The sequence below is a fragment of the Rhinatrema bivittatum genome, chromosome 1 (assembly GCF_901001135.1).
Source record: "Rhinatrema bivittatum chromosome 1, aRhiBiv1.1, whole genome shotgun sequence".
Classification (NCBI taxonomy): domain Eukaryota; kingdom Metazoa; phylum Chordata; class Amphibia; order Gymnophiona; family Rhinatrematidae; genus Rhinatrema; species Rhinatrema bivittatum.
In genome coordinates this window covers 262081186-262106464 of record NC_042615.1, presented here as the reverse complement: position 1 = coordinate 262106464, position 25279 = coordinate 262081186, and the positions used below count along the sequence as shown (strand labels likewise).

The following is a 25279-nucleotide window of genomic DNA, read 5'->3' as shown; positions in this document are numbered from 1 at the left end:
CCTCGGCCCCAGCACGTTCTCGGGTTCCCCGTGCTGGCCAGCTTAAAGGTGCGCCACGTGCAGGATGAGTACCCATCTCCAGACTCGCCTGCCAGCTGCCGCTGATGTCAACCACATTGCGCCCCCCTCCTGTCCTCTCTTCATCAGCAGTGGGGTGGGCTCTGTCCACCTGCAATTGTGCATCTCACCCTCTGCTGCGTTTTAGATTCAGGCAATTTTAGAGGAGGCTTTGCCCCTCCCCCCCCCCCAAATTTCTCATATCCGCCATTTTTTTATGTTTCTAGGATTATTTGTCTACAGCGTGATTTACATTTTTAACTATTTTTGTGCATCCCAGGTCACAAACTCCCTTTACTAAAAGTTTGCTCAAGCCACTTAGTTACAAGTGTGATCAAAATGCCGAAGTGTCCAGGTAGAGTGATGAGGAAAGGCCTTTTTTAAAGGATACTGTGCAACACGGCAGCAGAGGTACACAATGACATAAGTAAAATGATCAATTTAAGAGTGCAAGAACCATACTTAACCATTTATTCATACAGTTAATCTACATTTTAGAAGGTCAGGCTTTTTAACCTATGGCATAGTGTATTCTGGCGCATCTATCCAGATTATGGAATCCAAAACGTTTTTCAATCTCAGCTTCAAAAATCAAAACTAGCCCCCAAATCTGTCTAAGGACATAATAAATTGAAGGGCTCAAGTTGGTGTTTCAGTATAGAGCTGAATTACTAACCACATTAACAGAAATTGTTACGTGTGCTGCCCTCGACAGCCCCACAGCGCAGCCCTCTCACCTTTTCAGATGGAGTCCAGCTCCTGGCTCCTCTTCACTGGCGGCGGTGGGCCGCCAGCTCTAACCTCGGGTTCCCTCCAATGCCTCCGATCCTGCTATGCTACCCAGTGTTGCCAGTCAAGATGTCCCTGCTCGTCGGGCCTTTCCGCGTGACCCGCGGAGAGACGCCGCCACCAGCACCGCGCCCCTTCCTAGGCGTGCATGTGCGCATCACTAGTTTCTTTAAAGGGCCCGTAGCAGGAACCTGGCCACAGACCCGGATGCTGACGTCAGACTCTTCAGCGTATAAAAGCTCAGGCCTCGCTCCATAGCGTTGCCTTTGCAACAGGTCTCTGAATACTCCGAGTACTCGTGCTGATCCTAGAATTGTGTCTTCGTGTTGTTCCTGTTTCCTGTGGTTCCCAGTTCCTTTTCTCCTCATTCCTGTTCGTCTATGTGTTGGACTGACACTTGGATTTGACCATTGCTACACCTGACTACTCTTCAGCTTCTCTCCAGCTCCGGACCTCCACTACGCCTGACCACGTCTGCCTTCTCCGTGCCCTGACCATAGCTTTGATTGACTACGCCTGCCTTCTCCGTGCCCTGACCATAGCTTTGATTGACTACGCCTGCCTTCTCCATGCCCTGACTCTTGCTTTGAATAACTATGCTACAGACCTTCCTGTGTCCAGAATTCTACATTGCTTGCCACAACTTCCACTTGCTGCTGGTTCTGATCTTTGCTTGTCAGTGACGCCTCTTCTTGCCTATTCTCTGGATGTGGACTTACAAAGCTTAGGCCTTCCTTTGCTTGAGCGCCTCCAGTTACTTGTTCCTTTGGCCCCCAAGTTTCAGTACTGAATCCTGTCCAGCATAGGACTACGTCATCTACCGGCTGCTGTCTCTGGGCTGAATCACCTACCATTCCTAGCTAACCTTGAGATCCACCTAAGTCCTGCTGGCCCCGGCACCCAAAGGCTCAACCCGAGGGGAACGAGTGCTGGTATAGGCGAAGTTTCAGCGGCCTCTAGCTTCAGCCCACTCCACCTGCTGACAGTGGGGACCCTTAGGTCCTTGCCTACGGGTTGCATCAACCCCACCTCAGCCCAAGGGTCCACCTCTGACGCAACAGAAATGACTGCATCATCAACTGCTCAACAGCTTCCTAGGGATTTCTAATGGAAAGGAATTATAATAATTTTAGAAAGAGCATCAAAACCTGGTTAAATAAGCAGCCGTTTAATATAAATTGAATGCACTAATTTTAGATGTAATATTAAACAGTGGTTTTATTCTACTGAATAATTTTGTTTTTGTTTAGGCATGCTTATCTTGTATTTATTTTATTATTGTTTTGTATTGTATGTAAAATATTGGACATTTGTTCTATTGTGTTGTCTTATTATATTTTTAGATTATTGTACACTGCTTTGATTTATTTTGTGAAAGGCAGTATATCAAGATAAACTAAACTAATTATTTATACTTGCTTTATTGTGCTTTATTGATATATTTAGTACTTTATTATGTTATATTGATGTTTTATGCTATAGTGGTGGATGTTGTTCTCATGTTGAAAATTGTGTTGCATCTCATTTTTTGGAGAAGAAGACAGTATATAAGTATAGCATGAACACCACAGAGGCTCAGTAATGACACTTTCAGTATCTGGCAGTAGCACAATAGCTCAACTATTAACACATGCCCTGAATATATTTATCTGAGATTTGTTCAGGTATTAGATTATAGTATATGCCAACGGAAGCAATGTAATATATGGTTGTCCTTGGCCTTACTGTGAATATTTGTGTTTTACAGCCTGCTGGGTGATGTTACCATGTCAACCCTTCTAGATTCCAGAATGCACACCATTCAGATAGGTAAGATGAATTATTGTAAGCAAAGAAAGACAGACATAAACAAATGCATTATAAGTGCTAACAGTGCAAAGTTAAATTCTAAAGAACATCATCTTTTTATAGATTTTATATGTGGGCTTCTGAAGAGTGTACCTTTTTGCCTTTCTTGAATGTTTTGCCATGAGAGCTGCTTTCCTTAAGCACCTGTTGTCTGTAGTCTCTCCTCCCAAGGGAAATCATTTTAAATAAACACTGAAAGCCTTTGCTATCAGTCATTAACTTATCCTCAGCTGCATCTAGCCATCTGGCATGATCTTATCTTGGCACTTGCTCATGCTCAGCTGGGACATTCCACTTTTTACTAGGCTTCTACAAGAAGGGTCTTGATGTGGTGCCTTCAGCACCTGAGTCAGATCTCCTTAGAAATCAATCTTAATGAACTAGATCCGTGATTAGAGAATTTTAGTATTCAATCAGGATGTCCCTCCCCTGTCAGCTCCTCCATTAACTTTCAAAGGCATAACGATAGGAGGAGGAGCACTGCACCATCCTGAAGTTTCTTTTAAGCCTTTTATTATGGGTTAAGCTGCTGCAGTGCCAGCCTTTCAAAGTCAACTGATCTGTTTACATTTTACGGAGGGGAATAGCATGCTGGTTACCCAAGGCATTCTAGGATGATTCTAGGTGGGAATGGCTGCAGAAAGCTGCCCCAAAATGTATCTGAACCAGCTCTAATTTGGCAGTGGAAGGAGAGCAGGTCAAGACACATTATGAAATGTGCTAGGGCATAAAAAAAATTTGAGTTTCTTACAGTCCTTCATATGCGCCTCATTTTTTTCCTTTTAAAGGAAAATCCATGTGTTGAGTGAAGAAACTCTTTAAAATACAAAGGCCAGTTTAATGTACAAAAAAAAAAAATTCAGTCATTGCGAGTATTGGCTGAATTGATCCCCTAATTTTAAAGAACAAAATAACAGATTTATGTTTTATGACCATTGTCCTGCCTCACAAAGGCTGATTTCTTTGGAACAGTGAAGCTGAGGGAGTACACTGGGATCCCTTGTGTATGTGTGTAGCAGTATGAGTTTGCCAGCTACAAGCACCGGATCAGAAGACCCTAGAGCTATGCCTTGTGAAAAGAAGCAAGCCTATAGATGGGAGTGTTCAGTGTACTGTTAAATGGGACATGGACTATGGAGTCAATGTAATAAATGTTAGCCTATGTATTACTTAATGCACTATGTACAAAGGCCCCTGACTTAGGAAAATGTGCTGTCTAGCTAGTATGCTGGCACATTATATTTTAACACACTGGAAAATACAGGTGCACAATATGTTTATCACATCATTAGTCATTAGCGTGCTGCAGTGTTTCCTATCCTCTTCCCATCCTGACCTAGCCAGTCAAATTTTCAGGATTTCCACAATGAATGTTCATGAGACAGATTTGCATACCCAGAGTCTCCAATATATACAAATCTATCTCATGTATATTCATTGTGGATAATCTGAAAACCCAGTGCTTGCAGGATAATCTGAAAACCCAGTGCTTCCAGGAGAGGGTTGGAAAACACTGCTACATACAAAAATCCCCAGAGCAGAAGCTAAATTAAAAGTGCTTTTTTAGTACTTCAAATATAGCTTCTGTCGCTGCTAATAGTACCAAGGTCCATATTCTAAAGCATTTAGCAAGATAACTCAGAAATTAGCTGGCTAAATGAAGATTTGGGCATTTATCAGGCTAAATTCTAGCTGGAAAATAAGTTAGCCAGCTAGAATTTAGCCAGACAAGTTAGGAGCATTCTGGGGGAATAACTGGGAGGAGCTGAGTTAGCCAGATAAGTTATCCTGCTAAATCAGATACTCAGAGCTAGCTGGATCACTTTCCGGTTAACTCTGGTTGGCCCAAAGACCTGCCCTAAAGTTAGCTGGATAAACTTATCTGGTTAAATTTAAGATAGCTGGATATATGTTGAATATATGGGATAAATTAGCGGGCTGTTTATCCAGCTGACGGGCTGATTCAGTAAAGTCCACGGGAAAGCGCACAGGCCACTCGCCTGTGCGCGCGATTCAGTATTTAAATTAGGTCCGGTGGTAGAAATGGGCAAAAGGAGGCGCTAGGGACACTAGCGCGTCCCTAGCGCCTCCTTTTGCCCCGGAGCAGCGGCTGTCAGCGAGTTTGACAGCCGACGCTCAAGTTTGCCGGCGTCGGTTCTCGAGCCTGCTGACAGCCTCAAGCTCAGAAACCGGACGCCGGCATAATTGAGCGTCCGGTTTTCGATCCGACAGCCGCCGGCCGACTTCAAAATTTTTTTTTTCTTTTTTCTTTTTACTTTTTTTAACCTTCGGGACCTCCAACTTAATATCGCCATGATATTAAGTCGGAGGGTGCACAGAAAAGCAGTTTTTACTGCTTTTCTGTGCACTTTCCCAGTGCCCAAAGAAATTAGCGCCTACCTTTGGGTAGGCGCCTATTTCTGAAAGTAAAATGTGCGGCTTGGCTGCACATTTTACTTTCTGAATCCCGCGCGAATACCTAATAGGGCCATCAACATGTATTTGCATGTTGAGGGCGCTATTAGGTTCAGCAGGTTGGACGCGCGTTTTCCGCCCCTTACTGAATAAGGGGTAAGGGAAAACGCGCGTCCAATGGCAGGTTAACAGTGCGCTCCATCGGAGTGCACTGTACTGTATCGGCCCGTAGCTGAGCCGCAAACTGACTGAATAAGGACCTCAAGGTTACCAGAGTTCTGGCGGACAAATCTGTGACACTTTTCCAACGGGATGGGTAGAGTTTGGTGTCCTCCATAGAGTTCTGAGACTGAGCAGTTGTGATGGTGGGAGGTCTCCTGAAAATTGTAGCAGAGGATAATTTTCATCTAGCCTTGCTGCAATATCACATCTAGGCGGACAGTCTGAGACACATCACTGCCAAGGGACAGACGAAAGCCTCCTGCAGGCCATAGTTTGACCACTTCTGTTAAGCAATCTGGGGAAATATTCTCTCCAGAAAAAGTTTAACAATCAAGTAGCAATGTTCCATATTAGGTGCTACCACCCAAGAAAGAGATCTAGGCGTCATAGTGGATAACACATTGAAATCATCGGTTCAGGGTGCTGTGGCAGTCAAAAAAGCAAACAGAATGTTGGGAATTATTAAAAAGGGAATGGTGAATAAAACAGAAAATGTCATAATGCCTCTGTATCACTCCATGGTGACACTGCACCTTGAATACTGTGTACAATTCTGGTCACCACAAAAAAGATATAATTACGATGGAGAAGGTAAGAACATAAGAACATAAGAACATAAGAAAATGCCATACTGGGTCAGACCAAGGGTCCATCAAGCCCAGCATCCTGTTTCCAACAGTGGCCAATCCAGGCCATAAGAACCTGGCAAGTACCCAAAAACTAAGTCTATTCCATGTAACCATTGCTAATGGCAGTGGCTACTCTCTAAGTCAGTGGTTCTCAACCTTTCTAATGCCATGACCCCGAAATACAGTTCCTCATGTTGCGGTGACCCCTTGCCCCGCCCTTGCCCCGCCCTCACAGGGCGAGGGCGGGGTGAGGGTGGGGCTTTGGTCATATGGGGGCGGGGTTATGGATGGGGTTGGATTTTAGTGCATACTTATTTATTATGACATTTATAAACAGAACCACCATTCCTCATAAAACAATAAAATTAAGAAACATAAAGCATCAGTTATAATAGTAAAACCATACTAATAAAAGAATATTTTAAAATTACTGATAAATAGAATTTCTATTAATTAAAATCATATACATTTTTATAATTTCCCACACACCAATAATATTTCAAAACAGCACATATATCAAATAACACACAATAATTAAAACTAATAAGGATTTTAAAAAGCCCCTGCTGTCCATACATGGGAGCTCTTGATTTCCAGTCACCCTGATATTGTCGAGGTATTAGGAGGTTATCCTCTCTCTCTCACACATACACTCACATGTCCAATTCTCTCTCACACATACACTGTCACATACTTTACCATTCATGCTCTTATACCCCATAACCTCTCACTCTCACAGACACTGATACACTATCAGGTGTAAGATAAGACACTCTCCCCCCCCCCCCCCCCCCCCCCCCCCCCCCCCCCCCCCCCCCCCCCCCCACTCACACACACTCTTACTCCCCTGGATTTTCTCATACACACTCATGCTCTCACTCTTACTGGCTCCCTCACAACCTCAGAGCCTCTCAGATAAAAGTCTATGCAGCAGAAATAATGCTGAATGTTGAGAATTGTGTTATGCAGACTAATCTGGAAATGCAACTAATTTCTACATGATTCATAATGAATCAGTCCTCAGCTGCAGCCTTCAATTGATTATCCTGGCTCCCTTTAATAATGTTTGCCAAATACAGTCTCAGTGTAACAGCAATCCTAATTCTCCACCAGATTCAAGCTGATTTCACATCCCACTTCATACTTTGTCACCTCCAGCTGAGTCAAACAATTAATCTAATTACTGCCACTGCTGCCACGTGGCTATTGGGGAGGCTACTGATTGCTGCTATTGGCACCAGTGTTGCCAACCTCGCTTATTTACCGCCGAGATTGGGCTTCTTTTGTAGTCATTCGCGGTTTTTTTTTTTTTCCGATTCGCGGTGGGTTGCTTTTAATTGGGCTATTTTTTCTGCCAGTCGTGTTTTTTGGGCTTGTTGGGCGGGGACTTGTGCTCTGAATCATGTTACAGTGATTGGCTGCTGCGATGAAGCCTGTCCATAGCAGGCGCCCCCTATCCCTATATTGCAGCCGTAAGCCAATCAGAGCAGGAGCTGCAAGCCTTGTTGATGCACACGTCAGGAGCACATTTTGTGGGGCAGACCTAGCCAGCACTGCACAGCATCTCACGTGGGCGGAACGGGAAGAGCAGCACGGCATTGGAGCGCAACAGCAAAGGAATCCAGAGTGTGCAGCTACAGCCAGGTAGCAGGAGGGGAGGAATTAGGATGTAGAAAGGGGGAATGAGTGTGTGGTGACCAGAGATGTGCTGGGAGGAGGGAATCAGCGTTGTGTGGGGGGCCAGAGATGTGCTCGGAGGGGTTACGGAGGGGGGGAATGAGAGTGTGGTGACCAGAGATGTGCTGGGAGGAGGGAATCAGCGTGTGGGGGGCCAGAGATGTGCTCGGAGGGGTTAGAGAGGGGAATGTGTTGTGAGGGGCCAGAGATGTGCGTGGAGGGGCTGATGGAGAGAGGAATGAGTATGTGGGGGCCCAGAGATGTGCTAGGAGGGGTTAGGGAGGGGGGGAATCAGTGTGTGTGGAGCCATAGATGTGCTCGGAGGGGTTACAGAGGGGGGTGAATGAGAGTGTGGGGACCAGAGATGTGCAGGAGGGTTAGGGAGGGGCGGAAAGAGTGTGGGGGCCAGAGATTTGCTTGTAGGGGGGTGGGGAGGGGGGTATGAGTATGTGAGGGCATTAACTGCTATAAAAAAATAAAATGGTTTTTTTTTTTTACATCTGCTTCCCTTTCTAATTTTTTGCCATTTCCTTTAATATTGCCTTTTTTTTCTATTTCTTTTCTCTCCACCTGTCTTCTTCCCTCAAACACACAGTCAGGTTCTCATTCTCACATGCATTTCTCCTCTCACACACACATACACAGGCTCTCACTGGCACAGGCTGTCTGAGTCTCACACACAGGCTCTCTCACACCCCCACATGCTGCCTTGCTCAAGCACAGGCTCTCACTCTTACATGCTGTCTCTTTCACCACACACACAGAGGCTCTCACATGCTGTCTCTGCAAACACACACAGGCTCTCAACTCATCTCATACTCGCACACACCTCTCTCTTACCTCTGGGCCTCTTCTTACGGGTTGCCACAGGATGGGCTCTGCAGCGGCCCTAGTCTTCCCGGCCCGCTGCTCCTCTTCTGCACGCAGCTGAAGCGCCTCCTCCTTCCTGCCCGTGCGGCTCCGCAGTGTTGCCAGGTTGTTTCATGAATGAACAAGCACTTTTTTCCAAAAAAACAAGCCCAAAACACATGAGATTGAAACATTTATTTTGTTATAGCACTTATGCCCTCACATACTCATACCCCTCTCCCAGCCCCCCTCCAAGCAAATCTCTGCCCCCCACACTCTCATTCCCCCCCTCCCAGCACATCTCTGGCCCCCACACTAGCTCCCTCATTCCCCCCCCCTCCCAGCACATCTCTGGCCCCCCACACTCTCATTCCCCCCCCCTCCCAGCACATCTCTGGCCCCCACACTCTCATTCCCCCCCCTCCCAGCACATCTCTGGCCCCACACTCTCATTCCCCCCCCCCCCCAGCACATCTCTGGCCCCACACACTCTCATTCCCCCCCCCCCCAGCACATCTCTGGCCCCACACTCTCATTCCCCCCCCCCCCAGCACATCTCTGGCCCCCACACACTAATTCCCCCTCCCTAACCCTCTCCGAGCACATTGTCTGGCCCCCCACACTCTCATTCCCCCCCCCCCCCAGCACATCTCTGGCCCCACAAACACTCTCATCCCCCCCCCCCCCCCCTCCCAGCACATCTCTGGCCCCCCACACACTCATTCCCCCCCCTCCAGCACATCTCTGGCCCCCACACACTCATTCCACCTCCCTAACCCTCTACGAGCACATTTCTGGCCCCCCACACCACTCATTCCCCCCAGTAAGCCCCAGCCCCCACACACTCATTCACCCCCAGTACATCCCCGGCCCCCACACACTCATTACCCTCTCCCAACATACTAACTCATCCCCTCCTGATACCTGGCTGTAGCTGCACACTCTGGATTCCTTTGCTGTTTTTCTCCAACGCTGTGCTGCTGGTCTTCCCGTTCCGCCCACGTGCGATGCTGTGCTGGCTGGGTCTGCCACAAAATGTGCTCCTGACGTATGCATCAACAAGGCTTGCAGCTCCTGCTCTGATTGGCTTACTGCTGCAATATAGGGATAGGGTGCGCCTGCTATGGACAGGCTTCATCGCAGCAGCAGCAGCCAATCACTGTAACAGAGCACAAGTCCCGCCCAACTTGTGCTCTGTTACAGTCCGCCCTGATTCAGAGCACAAGTCCCGCCCAACAAGCCCAAAAAAACGCGACTGGCAGAAAAAAAGAGCCGCGGACCGGCAAAAAACCCCAACGGCCCGGTACCGGTGGTTGGGGACCCTGCTTTAGGCGACCCCTGTGTTGTGGTCGTTCGACCCCCGCCGGGGTCGCGACCCCCAGGTTGAGAACCGCTGCTCTAAGTGAACTTAATAGCAGGTAATGGACTTCTCCTCCAAGAACTTATCCAATCCTTTTTTAAACACAGCTATACTAACTGCACGAACCACATTCTCTGGCAACAAATTCCAGAGTTTAATTGTGCGTTGAGTAAAAAAGAACTTTCTCCGATTAGTTTTAAATGTGCCCCATGCTAACTTCATGGAGTGTCCTCTAGTCTTTCTACTATCCGAAAGAGTAAATAACCGATTCACATCTACCCGTTCTAGACCTCTCATGATTTTAAACACCTCTATCATATCCCCCCTCAGTCGTCTCTTCTCCAAGCTGAAAAGTCCTAACCTCTTTAGTCTTTCCTCATAGGGGAGTTGTTCCATTCCCCTTATCATTTTGGTAGCCCTTCTCTGTACCTTCTCCATCGCAATTATATCTTTTTTGAGATGCGGCGACCAGAATTGTACACAGTATTCAAGGTGCGGTCTCACCATGGAGCGATACAGAGGCATTATGACATTTTCCGTTTTATTCATCATTCCTTTTCTAATAATTCCCAACATTCTGTTTGCTTTTTTGACTGCCGCAGCACACTGAACCGACGATTTCAATGTGTTATCCACTATGACACCTAGATCTCTTTCTTGGGTTGTAGCACCTAATATGGAACCCAACATCGTGTAATTATAGCATGGGTTAATTTTCCCTATATGCATCACCTTGCACTTTTCCACATTAAATTTCATCTGTCATTTGGATGCCCAATTTTCCAGTCTCACAAGGTCTTCCTGCAATTTATCACAATCTTCTTGTTATTTAACTACTCTGAACAATTTTGTGTCATCTGCAAATCTGATTATCTCACTCGTTGTATTTCTTTCCAGATCATTTATAAATATATTGAACAGTAAGGGTCCCAATACAGATCCCTGAGGCACTCCACTGTCCACTCCCTTCCACTGAGAAAATTGCCCATTTAATCCTACTCTCTGTTTCCTGTCTTTTAGCCAGTTTGCAATCCACGAAAGGACATCCCCACCTATCCCATGACTTTTTACTTTTCCTAGAAGCCTCTCATGAGGAACTTTGTCAAACGCCTTCTGAAAATCCAAGTATACTATGTCTACTGGTTCACCCTTATCCACATGTTTATTAACTCCTTCAAAAAAGTGAAGCAGATTTGTGAGGCAAGACTTGCCCTGGGTAAAGCCATGCTGACTTTGTTCCATTAAACCATGTCTTTCTATATGTTCTGTGATTTTGATGTTTAGAACACTTTCCACTATTTTTCCTGGCACTGAAGTCAGGCTAACCGGTCTGTAGTTTCCCGGATCGCCCCTGGAGCCCTTTTTAAATATTGGGGTTACATTTGCTATCCTCCAGTCTTCAGGTACAATGGATGATTTTAATGATAAGTTACAAATTTTTACTAATAGGTCTGAAATTTCATTTTTTAGTTCCTTCAGAACTCTGGGGTGGGGACGGAGCAAAGGACATTTTCGCTAAAAAGGATTTCTGGTTACCTGAGCCTGGTTACCTTTTCTGGAGGGGTGGAGGAGACGCTTCTTCTCGGCCCCTGGAGCCCCGCCCACGAGTCGACGACGCCGACGTCATCAGCTGGGGACTGGTAGTATAAAACCCTGTCTCCCTCGGCGCTTGTCGCCGTCCCGGCGCGTGTCGCTACAGACTGGGGAACTAGGCTGTTTGAAAATAGGGGAGGATTTAAGACCGCTTTCTAACTTGAAGCATTTTCAGACGCTCCTGCCCTTTGTTTTCCTAATTGGATTTTCTTATAATAAAAAAGTATGCCGCATAAAAGAAAGGGGAAGGTGAGGGTTTACCCACCCGAGCCCTCACCAACCGCAGGACAGCGAGTAATTACATTAGGAACAACGAGCCCCGCTAGCGGTATGGGAAGAGGATTTCCCTCTCCGCTTGGGGAAATATCGTTGTCCCCCCCAGAACCATGATTACCGCCGAATGCTACCTTTGCGAGTACAGCCGGGCAAGTTGAGTCGCCAGTGCAAAGTGTCACAGAAGCGATCTCTCCGGGCGGACTACCGGGAAGTACCGCGAATGTGGAGGGATCACCCGATACCTCGAACCCTCTCGAAGCTGCAGCAAGGAGTGAGTATCAAAATGAGGATATGGTGCAGAGATTTAGAACAACTGCGGGTGGAGGAGAGGCTGCGGGTGGCCTAGTAAGATGTCCCATAGAGGTGAAAAGACCGGCAGAAATCACAATAGAGTCCCTTTGGGACTTGGTTGCGGGGTTAACCATGGCGTTTAATGAGCAAACTTTAAAAACGGAGGAAATTTCACTCAAAATGGACTCTATCGAAAAGCAATTACATTTGAGGGGAACAGAACAATTGCAAGAATTACAGCAAGTAAAAACAGATGTAAAACAAATGTCTGATATTAATGCTGTATGTGTGAAAGACCAGGTGGTCCTAACACGACGGCTAGAATCTGTGGAAAATTACCTCAGACAGTTAAACCTAAGGGTTTTGAATTTTCCGAAAGTGGTGGGGGAAATCCCATTACTGACTTTTAAGAGATACCTGAAAGAAATTCTACAGATTCCAGAAGAACAGATACCAGCTGTAAAGAAGATTATATTTTTAAGACAAAGACAGAGCCAAATACAGATATCCCCAGTAGGGGATGCAGGGAATTTTAATAACTTATCTGAATATTTGGAAAGCTCTGGATTTGAAATTAGTGAAAGAACTGCACTCTTTGTGTCTTTGTTTTCAGAGTCTGATAGAGCCCTAATTATGAGATATTATTTCAAAGCAATTAATGTAACATATTTGGGTGGATTAATCCGTATTTTTCCCGATCTCTCCAGGGTTACACAACTACGCAGAAAATCCTTTATAACAATGCGCCCTGAAGTCATATCTCTTGGTGCAAATTTTCTTTTACGTTATCCAGCAAGATGCGTAGTAAAGCACTCTGGGAATACATATATTTTCTTTAACCCAGAACAGTTAAGAGGCTTCATAGATGCCAGAAAGGAAACCCCCATAACCTAAAAGATCTGGTTCTAAATTTATAAGTAGGAATGGGTAGTTAAAAGAGCAGTGGTTTAATTTTCTCTCCTTTTTCTTTATTATCTTGTTCTGTTTCTCCTTCCCAATTACCAAGAATTAATGGGGATAATTATTTCAGTTTAAAAATGGTTGTATTATTACAATGAATGGTGTAATATTTTACTTTAATATATTCCCCTAGATTGTATGCAAAGGATTCTTTGTTTATAAATATGTAAAATTGAATAAACAAATAAATTAAAAAAAAAAAAAAAAAGAACTCTGGGGTGTATACCATCCGGTCCAGGTGATTTACTACTCTTCAGTTTGTCAATCAGGCCTACCACATCTTCTAGGTTCACTGTGATTTGATTCAGTCCATCTGAATCATTACCCATGAAAACCTTCTCCATTACGGGTACCTCCCCAACATCCTCTTCAGTAAACACCGAAGCAAAGAAATCATTTAATCTTTCCGCGATGGCCTTATCTTCTCTAAGTGCCCCTTTAACCCCTCGATCATCTAACGGTCCAACTGACTCCCTCACAGGCTTTCTGCTTTGGATATATTTAAAAAAGTTTTTACTGTGAGTTTTTGCCTCTACAGCCAACTTCTTTTCAAATTCTCTCTTAGCCTGTCTTATCAATGTCTTACATTTAACTTGCCAATGTTTATGCTTTATCCTATTTTCTTCTGTTGGATCCTTCTTCCAATTTTTGAATGAAGATCTTTTGGCTAAAATAGCTTCTTTCACCTCCCCTTTTAACCATGACGGTAATCGTTTTGCCTTCTTTCCACCTTTCTTAATGTGTGGAATACATCTGGACTGTGCTTCTAGAATGGTATTTTTTAACAATGACCACGCCTCTTGGACATTTTTTACTTTTGTAGCTGCTCCTTTCAGTTTTTTTCTAACAATTTTTCTCATTTTATCAAAGTTTCCCTTTTGAAAGTTTAGCACGAGAGCCTTGGATTTGCACACTGTTCCTTTTCCAGTCATTAAATCAAATTTGATCATATTATGATCACTATTGCCAAGCGGCCCCACCACCGTTACCTCTCTCACCAAGTCCTGTGCTCCACTGAGAATTAGATCTAAAATTGCTCCCTCTCTCGTCGGTTCCTGAACCAATTGTTCCATAAAGCTATCATTTATTCCATCCAGGAACGTTCCTGAACCAATTGCTCCATAAAGCTATCATTTATTCCATCCAGGAACGTTATCTCTCTAGCGTGACCCGAGAAGGGCGACCAAAATAAGGGGAATGGAACAGCTCCCCTATGAGGAAAGATTAAAGAGGTTAGGACTTTTCAGCTTGGAGAAGAGACGGCTGAGGGGAGATATGATAGAGATGTTTAAAATCATGAGAGGTCTAGAATGGGTAGATGTGAATCAGTTATTTACTCTTTCAGATAATAGAAAGACTAGGGGGCACACCATGAAGTTAGCATGTGGCACATTTAAAACTAATCGGAGAAAGTTCTTTTTCACTCAACGCACAATTAAACTCTAGACTTTGTTGCCAGAAGATGTGCTTAGTGCAGTTAGTGTAGCTGGTGTTAAAAAAGGATTGGATAAGTTTTTGGAGAAGAAGTCCATTACCTGCTATTAATTAAGTTGACTTAGAAAATAGCCACTGCTATTACTAGCGCAATGGTAATATGGGATAGATTTAGTTTTTGGGTACTTGCCAGGTACTTATGGCCTGGATTGGCCACTGTTGGAAACAGGATGCTGGGCTTGATGGACCCTTGGTCTGACTCAGTATGTCATGTTCTTATACAACTTTGTAACACCTAAGAATCTCCTTTTAATTTTTATGACCCCAAAATTTTAGTTTTCTAATTTAACCCATCTGGGATGTACTCTACGCAGAAGGGAAACAGACACCAGAAAGGCAGATCAGCCAATCTAATTCAGCTTTTTTTCAGAACATAAAAATTCTCTCTCTGCGGGACATACATTCAGGCCATCAGACTTTTGGATTGGGTCCTATGATTCTTTATACTGGTTAATTAATATTCTGTTTCAGCAAATAGAATAGCTTTCCAACCTTCGGTGTCTGTAGCTTGCTTTTCTGGCTCAGCCCTCTCTCCCTCTCTCGTTTTTTTCTCATTCTCTGCTGATCTCTGCTCATTTTTTTTTTGTTGTTGTTGTTACTGTTTTTTCTGTTTCTCTTTGGTATCGTCCTTACTTTTTCTATTTTGTTTCTGTTCTTTTTTTTTTCTCCTGTGTCTGTTTCCTTCAGCACCAGAGGTTTTAATATTTCTCTCTCTCCTCACTTCCTATCCCTTTCTCCTATGTCTTTCCTTTTTTGTCCTCTTGCTCCTTGGCTCCTCTTCTTATTCTTCCTGCCTGCTCTCCTTTATCCTGCGCTATCCTCCTCTTGTTCTTCTCATCCCCTTCCTGCTACATTATCTCGTTGGACTCTTTGTTCCACCCCCACCCCTCTGAGCTATTAACACTGGACTTATTGATTAGTTAAGGGTAGATGGGAGAAAGAGCCATTTGGTTTTTTTCTGCAGGTCTGCAGTGGTAACTGCTAATGAGATATAGAACTGTTGAGATGACCTATCATATACCATTCGATATTGTCATTCAATAAAAAATAAAAATACTGAAGTCACTATTCAGAGAGCCGGCACATTTATCTGAGTAAAGTTACGTGAGTACCCTTTCCTGAATATTCAGCGGGACTTAACTTGATATAGGCCTGTGCTGCTCCTTCCTAATCAGTAGGTCAAATTTCTAGTGGAGATCAAAATGGGCTCTCTCATAATGATTGGTCTTGCTCCTTCCTTGTCCCATCTCCAATCAACTCCAATCTGTCTGACTTGGAGTACCAAAAATTAATTGCTTTGTTTCCACCATAGTCTTTAATGAAACTGAGCTGAGTGAACCACAGGATTCAAATTTCTACAGGGACCAGCCATTCACATACCAACCTAAACACACAACCTCACCTAGCATCTTATAGCTATTATGAAACTTTGTACCGTACCTTACAGGCACCTGTCTAGATGTTAAAATAAAGCTACATTTTTAAGTGCCTTATTGTTAACCGTTGTGACGGCTTCTAGCTTAACGACGGTATAGAAAAGAGTTTAAATAAATAAATAAATAAATTCAATCTGATTGCCCGAAATCGGACTACAGATCAAATCAGTCATCGAGTTTTTCCATTTGGACCAAAACAAATGCACATCCCTAATGGATACATTAAACTTATTATAAAGGTTCAAGGCTCTGTCTACAGCATTCTAAAATGGGATCATGAAAGCATATAAAGCAAAAGGAAAGATTTGGAAACTGTGCTTTACTGCAAAAAAACCTGTAAAATCATCTGTTTGGAATGCAAAAACCAATTAGCCACTTTTCAGTTTGAAGGAAGAGAACTGGCAAGTGCCAAACATGAAATGGATGAAATGCAATAAATTCAGAATACCAGAAGATAGCCAACCAGTGTAATCAGGTAGCAGGGAAAGCTAACAGCACACTTGGGTATATAAGGGGATGTATCTCCAACAGAAAAAAAGGAGGTAACATTAAGCTTGTATAGATCACTATGTTCTGCTCACAGAGACTTTGCACAAAATTCTTTTGCATAATCATCATTCACACAAGAGATTCTTGTACCCTAGCCATAGATGCCATACAAGTAGACAAACAAAGGGGCCTATTTACTAAAGCTTTTCTCCCATTCCGTGCCTATGAAAAAATGCTTAGTAAATAACCCACAAAATTTGCAATTTCTTTTATTGAACAACAGAACTACAGGATTCTAATTAGAAACACACATACAACTCCAATACTTGATTGACTGCAAGGCATAACAATAAGAAAATCATAACTACCCAAATGTACCAAGTTTCTTGAGGTACACAGCACAGACAAACTTGATCTGCTCTGCTTCCCAGAATTCTTCCTGTATGTTCTGTGTTCATATTAATGCATCTTAGCTGTGGAAAAAAGATTGCTATGGAATTTTTGGAATCTCATTCAGCAGGAATTGTAGCTACTGTAAGCTACTATTGAGTTTTTATTTTGGCTTATCCCTTCTGTCTGTATTATGGATTGCTAGGATTCATAGATCAAGCTGGACATAGCTATTTGGTGTCTCTGCTAGGTCAGGCGGTTTCTGGTCGGAATGTAGCTTGGCTCTGATTTTTGGAGCTTGCAGTTTAGCCGCATGTTTCGTTTTGTTATTTTCATTTTTAAGTTTATAACGTATTACACAGAGACAGTCAGTTTCAAAGACAAACTACCGTCAGTTCATGTCATGTTTGTTTGTTTATTTATTTATTTGAAAAGGGAATATATACCGCTTTTACAACATACAAGTTTGTCAAAATAGTTTACAAGATAATGCTCATAATAAACATTAAAACTGTAAATATAGTACACAATAAAATGCATTTAAAACGTATAGTAAAACATAAGTTTAGAAGATGTTAAGGATAAAAGAGTTTGGATGGGCTAGGTGTAATGGGTAGGAGGAAGTGAGTAGGGGGAAGTGTGCTTATGAGGCAGCCTGTTAGGTTTTACTAAGTGAAACAAATGTCATTGAAAATAGATAGGTCTTAAACTGCGTTTGAATTCTTTCTGAGAAGTTATTTGTCTGAGGTAGTCTGGAATAGAGTTCCAGAGTGAGGGGCCCGCAACTGAAAAAGTGCAACTTCTGTGCTTATTCCTCTGTTGGCAAGAGGCATAATAACATCTTTTATAATCATATACCAATCTTATAACTTTATACATTCAGTTCATAAGCAACCTGTGTGCCAGCAAATTTTTTTTTTTAAGATTTTGTAAATGCAGATAAAAACACTTAACTTCCAGGATGGTGCCGTGGCACTTTCCAACACTCAAGACTGATGTCCAGTGTCTGTAAGTTACAATTATGGCCAGATAGCATTAAGATTATTATAAGGCCAACGAGACATGAGATGGTATCTAGCATAATTTGACTGGTATATAATTAAAACAGGTGCTATTATGCCTCTTGCCAACAGCAGAATAAGCACATGAAATGAAACCAGTCATTGTAAGCAGACGGTAATTTGTTTTTGAAATTGACTGTCTCTGAGTGGTATGTGTTCATCTTAAGTGGAGACAACATTTAGCTTCCATTTTGTTTTCAAACTATAACATATTACAAACAAGAAAATGTCTTGTACAGAAAAACATTGATAAGAAACTCAATTTAAGTATAACATAATCAAGAAGTAATTTATCTTATTTATTTAAAATAATTTAAATCACATTATGTTCTAAGAGACTTATGAGAACATTCACCAATAAAATACACAAATAATCACATACACAGAGAAAAGCTATGTCTTCCTGACAAAAATGAACCACAAAATTATGTGTGTTCCTGCCTACATATTATCTCTAAATAAAAGAACAGTTAGCCAAATTCATAGCTTTAATTATGCCAATGAAAGCAGTCCACAATTACTAGAAAATGTACCAGGAATGGGCTTTCTCACTGTGGAGAGGCACCTGAAGAAGGCTAGGGCCTTACTGAAAGGAAGGAGTCTTGGGGTTTAAAGAAATGAACATCTAAGAGGGTTCCAGAGTTAAGAAGTATTGAGGAGGAGAGGTTAAGCCATATACTTCATCTTGTCTTGAGATCATCTTAGAGGATTGGTCCTTCATGGGAGTTTTGCAAGATGAGGAACTGCCCAACTGAGGAAAGGTTATGTGAGAATTCCTGTGTGAAAGAAGAGCCATCCAGAAGCTAACCAGGGTTTAGAAAAGTGTCCAAGGATAGAGAGCAATCTGCCCTACAGAACAGGTACAAGGGGAAACTGAAAAGAAGAGGGTGTCTGCCCAAAAGAGCTGACTTGCTTGGAAGTGCAGCATACTGCTATGCAATAGACTGAGAGTTATTTTTGAATATTTTTGCACTTTGCTATGCTGTATACTAGAATAGTCATTGGTACACATTCTTTTTTTACTCTGTTTTACTTGCCAATAGTGTCAGTAAAGATCTTTTATTTTTCAACAACTGCTGTGGTGTCTGTGTGAGGTTTTTTGGACTTGACTGGGCTGATGAGCAGAAGAGGCCTAGCAGGGCAGGGCCAGCAGTAGGGAAAATGGTGTCCTGGGTGAAAATGATTGTTTGTGTGCGTAAGAGAGAAAGAGACTGAACCTTTGTGTGTCTGAGAGCCTTTGTGTCACACAGAGGCTCTCAGACACATATAGGCTCTTACTGTCTCTAACACTCACACACACACACATATACTTACACATGTTCATTCTCTCACACATTCCTTCATATGTACATGCAGGCTCTCTCTCTCACACACATAGGCTCTCACACACACATACACACGTTTATTCTCTCATATATATATATACATCCATACTCTTAGACACACTCCCAAGCTTTCTCCCTTACACACACATACACACAGGCTCTCACTCACACAGGCTTACACCTAAGCTCTCACTTTCTGTCATACTCACACACTCTCAGTACCTCCCTTTCTCTTCAGGCCGTTGCGGGATGGGGTCTGCTGTGGCCCTACTGGGCCACTCTTCAGGCCATGATGGGATGGGTATGCCACGGCCCCACCAATGAGGATGAACCTCTCTTCAGGCCATGGTGGGATATGGATCCACTGCCATTGTTGGACCTCTCTTCAGGCCATGGCAGGATGGGGTCTCTTATATCCCTTCCGCCACTGCTTGGTCTCTCTCTTCAGGCCACAGCGAGATGGGGTTTGCGCCCGCCGCTGCTGGCCTCACTTCAGGCTGTGGCAGGATGGGGTCCACCATGGAAAAATGACTTTCATTGATTTTTCTCCTGATTGTTGCAAAAAAAATCATTTTTCCACTGATTGTTTTAAATTATAGAATTGAAATTCCCAGGATGGATAAAATAAAAACTGAAAACGAAGGTAAGTCCCTAGCCACAAGCCTCCCTGTGAGCTCCTGTAATCAGGATCAGTTTGGGGTAGGGGCTGCATAAGAACGCACTTACAAGGAAAATTCAGCCACAACAGACCCCCAAATTGTAAGATCCTATCTCTTAATAGTAGAAACCGTTTCCTTTTCATCTGTGAAGCCTTAGCTACATCTGGAAATGCTCTCATTTTACAAGTGAACGACTGGGTCTCATGATGTTGAAAAAACAAACGGAGAACTCAGTCTCTGCCTGGATCCAAAAGAAAATTAGCAATTAAAAGTGGCTGGAACTGGCTTCTCATCTTCCCTCTCTAGAATCTGAGCTCTGAGGTAAGAGCTCTGAATCTGAGCAATTTTCTCTTTCTTTTCTTAAAAAATAGTGAAAAAATAAACTCTAGAAGTAGGGGGAAACAATTTCCTTGTAATTAACACTTCCATCATTTGTAATCCTCTTTCAGGACATATAAAGGGGTAGATTTTAATACCTACATGTGGGCATCCATGTGCGTGTGCTACCCGGCGCGCACACATGGCGCACAACAGGGTGCACAATTGTGCAATTTGCATGCGCCAACACCTGAAGCCTTCCTCCGTTTCCTCCCAGGCCACTCCAATTTCGGAGCGGCCTGGGAGGGAACTTCCCTTCCCTTCCCCTAACCTAACCTCCCTTCCCCTTCCCCTAACCCTCCCACCCCCTAGCCCTAATCTAGACCTCCCCCCCGGACCTTTGTCCTACCTTCTGCGCCTGCCTCCAGGCAGGCACAGGTTGCGTGTGCCAGCACCTGGCCGGCACGCAATCCGACACAGCGGCAAATGGCCACTGTGCCAGAGGCCTCTAGCTCCGGGACTTAGACGCATCCCGGGGCTTTACGCGCGTCGCCGGGCCTTTCTAAAATAGGCCCAGCGTGCGTAACCCGATTTATGCATGTAGGCTTTTTAAAACCTGGCCCAAAATGAGTGTCTGATGCCTATTTGGTTCCTAAGCACCAGTCTCTGTAGGTTCAAAATTCAAGTGTGGACTTGGCCCAGAAGCAAGGGTTATTTTGATCAAGCAGTTTATGGACTTCTCCAGGAACTTGTCCAATCCTTTCTTAAACCCAGATAAGCTAACTGCTTTACCCACATTCCCTAGCAATGAATTCCAGAGCTTAATTGTGTGCCGAGTGAAAAAAAATGTTCTCTGATTTGTTTTAAATGTGCTACTTGTAACGTCATGGAATGCTCCTTAGTCCTTATATTATCTGAAAGAGTAAACAATTGATTCACATTTACCTGTTTTAGTCCTCTCTTGATTTTTTTAGACCTCTGTGATATCCCCCCTCAGCTGTCTCTTCTCCAAGCTGAACAACCCTAAATGCTTTAGCCTTTCTGCATAGGGAAGATGTTCCATCCCCTTTATCATTTTGGTCGCCCTTCTCATGTATATCTATATCTTTTTTGAGATGCAGAAACCAGAACTGAACACAGTACTCACAGTGTGGTCTCACCATGGAGCAATACAGAGGTGTTTTGCACATTCTCCATTTTATTCACCATTCCCTTCCTAATAATTCCTAACATTCTGTTTGCTTTTTTAACTGCCGCAGCAAACTGAGCCAACAATTTCAATGTATTGTCTACTGTGACGCCTAGATCTTTTTCCTGGCTGGTATATACATGAAAGCTAACAACGTATAACTACAGCATTGGTGATTTTTCCTTATATGCATCACATTGCACTTGTCCATATTAAATTTCATATGCCATTTGGATGCCCAATCTTCCAGTCTCACAAGGTCCTCCTACAATTTTTCACTATTCACTTCATATTTAACTACTATGAATAATTTTGTGTCATCTGTAAATTTGATCGCCTTACTCATCATTCCTCTTTTGAAATCATTAATAAATATATTGAAAAGCACTGGGCTAAGTATAGATCCCTGAGACACTCCACTGTTTACCTCTATCCACTGAGAAAACTAACCATTTAATCCTACTCTGTTTCCTGTCTTTTAACCAGTTTGAAATCTACGAAAGTATATTGCCTCTTTTCCCATGACTTTTTAAATTTTTCTTAGAAGCCTCTCATGGGGGACTTTGTCAAACGCCTTCTGAAAATCCAAATACACTAAGACCCGGATTTTAAGATTTAGGCGCAGGCGTAGATTTGTGCACGCAACCCGGTGCATACAAATCTATGCCCAATTTTATAACATGCGCACGCAGCTGCACGCATGTTATAAAATCTGGGCTCGACATGCACAAGGGGGTGCACACTTGTGCACCTTGCACGTGCCGAGCCACGCAGCCCTCCTCCGTTCCCTCCAAGGCCGCTCCGAAATCGGAGCAGCCTCAGAGGGAACTTTCCTTCCGCCCCCCCCCCCTTCCCCTACCTAAACCACTCCTAAACCCCCCCTTACCTTTAACTTAGAAGTTGCACCTGCCTCCGGGCAGGTGTAGGTTGCACGTGCCGGCTGACGGCCAGCCCGCAATCCCAGGCACAGCGGCAAATGGTATATTACGTGTGTAATCCTTTTAAAATCCGCCCCTAAATCTACAGGCTCACTTTTATCCATATGTTTATTAACCCCTTCAAAAAAATTAGAAAATTTGTGAGGCAAGACTTCCCTTGGGTAAATTAATGCTGTCTGTGTCCTATTAAACCATGTCTCTCTATATATGTTCTGTGATTCTGTACTTTAGAATAATTTCCACAATTTTTCCCAGCACTGAAGCAGGCTCACTGGTCTGTAATTTCCCAGATAACCCCTGGAACCCTTTTTAATTATTGGGGTTAAAATGGCCACTTTCCAGTCTTCTGGTACAATGGATCATTTTAATGATAGGTTACAAATGACTAATAATAGATCTGAATTTTCATTTTTAAGTTCTTTCAGAACTCTGGGGTGTATACCATCTGGTCCAGCTGATTTGCTACTCTTCAGTTTGTCAATATAGCCAACTACATCTTCCAGACCATTGTGCTTTGGTTCAGTTCATCTGAATCATCACCCTTGAAAACCATCTCTGGAATTGGTATCTCCCAATATCTTCATTAGTAAACAGTGAAGCAAAATTAATTTAGTCTTTCCAATGGTCTTATCTTTCCTAAGTGCCCCTTTAACCCCTCCATCATCCAAAGGTCCAGCTGACTCCCTTGTAGGCTTTCTGCTTTGGATATATTTTAAAATGGTTTTATGATGAGTTTTTGCTAACTTCTTTTCAAATTCTCTTTTAGCCTGTCTTAGCAGTATTTTACATTTAACTTGCCAATGCTTATGCTTTTTCCTATTTTCTTTAGCTGGATCCTTCTTCCAGTTTTTGAAGGAAGTTGTTGTTGGTTTTTTTTTTGTTAAAGTAGCCTCTTTCACATCACCTTTAATTCAAGCTGGCAGTCATTTTGCCTTTCTTCTACCTTTCTTAATCCATGGAATATATCTGGATTGTGCTTCTAAGATTTTATTTTTAAACAATATCCATGCCTGTTGTACACTTTTAACCTATGTAGCTGCACCTTTCAGTTTTTTACTATCTTCCCCATTTTATCAAAGTCTCCCTTTTGAAAGTTTAGTGCTAGAGCTGTACATAAGACATTAAGACTTGCCATATTGGGTCAGAGCAAAGGTCCATCAAGCCCAGTATCCTGCTTCCAACAGTGGTCAAGTCAGGTAACAAGTACCTGGCAGGATCCCAAGATAGATTCCAAGCTGTTTATCCTAAAAATAAGCAGTGGATTTCTGCAACTCTACCTTAATAATGGTTAATGGACTCCAGGAACTTGTCCAAACCTTTTTTAAATGCAGCTACACTAATAGGGGCAGATTTTCAAAGGGTTACGTGCGTAACATATGCGCGTAAGCCCCCGAAAAGCTGCCCCAACCAGTCCCTGAGTGCACCGAGCCTATCTTACATAAGCTCGGCGGTGCACGCAAGCCCCGGGACGCGCGTATGTCCTGGGGCTTCAAAAAAAGGGGCGTTCCCAGGGCGGGGATGAGGGCAGGGCACCGGCCCGGGGGCATTCCGGAGGCAGGGACGAGGCCTCCAGAACAGCTGCTGTGCCGAGGGACCACGCACCGGCCGGCTGCCGGCGCGCGCAAGTTACGCCTGCCCAGAGGTTCACCAACGTTCTCTGAATGTTGGTGAACCTCTTAGCCTTTAGGGCCACTGTTTGGAGTATCTCATGAGTGTGGGTCCAAAGATCTTGGAGCTCCTGGGCAATCAGCTGGGCCGCTGGTGAAGGGACGGTTAAAGGAAGAGGTAGAGGGGTTAGCAGTTGCCGTCCATAAAATATTAGGAACAGTGAGGCGCTGTGGTTGTACAGGTGTGCGAGTTGTGAGAAAACTCTGTCCAGGCAGGAGAGACGCCCAGTTATTTTGTCATCATTTGAGTATGCTCTCAAAAATATCTTGAGGCTATGGTTGGTTCTTTCAGATTGCCCGTTTTCCTGGGAGTGGTATGCTGTCAGGAAGTCCAGGGACACGCCGAAGTTCCTACACAACGAGTGCCAATATCTGGCTGCGAATTGAATTCCTTGATCTGAAACGATGTGTTTAGGCAGACCATGCAGTCGGAACATTTGGTGCGTGAGCAGGCGGGCCAACTTGGGCATTGAGGGAAGTCCAGGAAATGGAATGAAGTGAACTATCTTAGAGAAATAGTTGATCACGACCCAAATAATTGTGCAGCTGTCAGAGAGAGGGAAGTCAACTATGAAATCCAGTGGAACACGTGCAGGTGGAACAGGAGTCCATGTAAGCTCGGATGTCTTGTTGCATCTGTGGCTACCAATAAAACTGTTTATTTATTTTATTTATATTCCACTTTTCACAGCACTTCAAAGTGGATTACTGGTGAGAGTCTGAGCTTGGCCAGTGTTGTCTGCAACACAGGAGTCATGGGATAATCTTAGTACTTCTTCTCTGAGCCTGCTTAGCACAGTCCTGGTGGTGGCCAGGAGAATCCTAGCTGGGTCAATAATTTGTCTGAGAGGTTCCTCAGTGTCTTCTGTCTGGAAGGAGCAGGAAAGTGCATCTGCCCAGGCATTCTTAAGTGCAGGCCGATATTTCAGCTCCAAATCGAAACGCGCAAAAAAGATGGACCAGCGGGCTTGTCGAGGGTTTAAACTTTGGGCCTGATCGTAATACTCCAAATTTTTATGATCAGTATATATGGTTATATGGTGTTGTGCACCCTCTAACCATTGGCACCATTCCTTCAGTGCTAGCTTTCTCGCCTGGCGCTCTCTATCACTGATCCCATAATTTTGTTTAGCTGGAGAAAATTTCTTTGTAAAATAAGCATCATGGGTAGCGAACGCCCATGAAGGATTCTGGCTCAAGACGGCCCTTACTCTCACGGAGGAGGCATTGGCAAATTCGGCGTACTGTGGAGCGACGCCTAGTGAGGTGATCACCATAGGAAGACATTGAAAATTCCCCACTGTCTTTAAGCATGAAATGTGACCATTGGGACCCCACTTGGAGAGC

The 25279-nt window shown here is 43.7% G+C and overlaps 1 protein-coding gene across 1 annotated transcript in view; it reads left to right on the top strand.

Moving 5' to 3' along the window:
• HSPA12B (heat shock protein family A (Hsp70) member 12B) overlaps positions 1-25279 on the top strand; it is a 239122-nt gene that overhangs the window by 22792 nt on the left and 191051 nt on the right. The window contains exon 2 of the mRNA XM_029594206.1: positions 2594-2655. Within this exon, the coding sequence (XP_029450066.1) occupies positions 2613-2655 (43 nt within the window). The 5' untranslated portion in view covers positions 2594-2612. The remainder of the gene's footprint in view (positions 1-2593; positions 2656-25279) is intronic.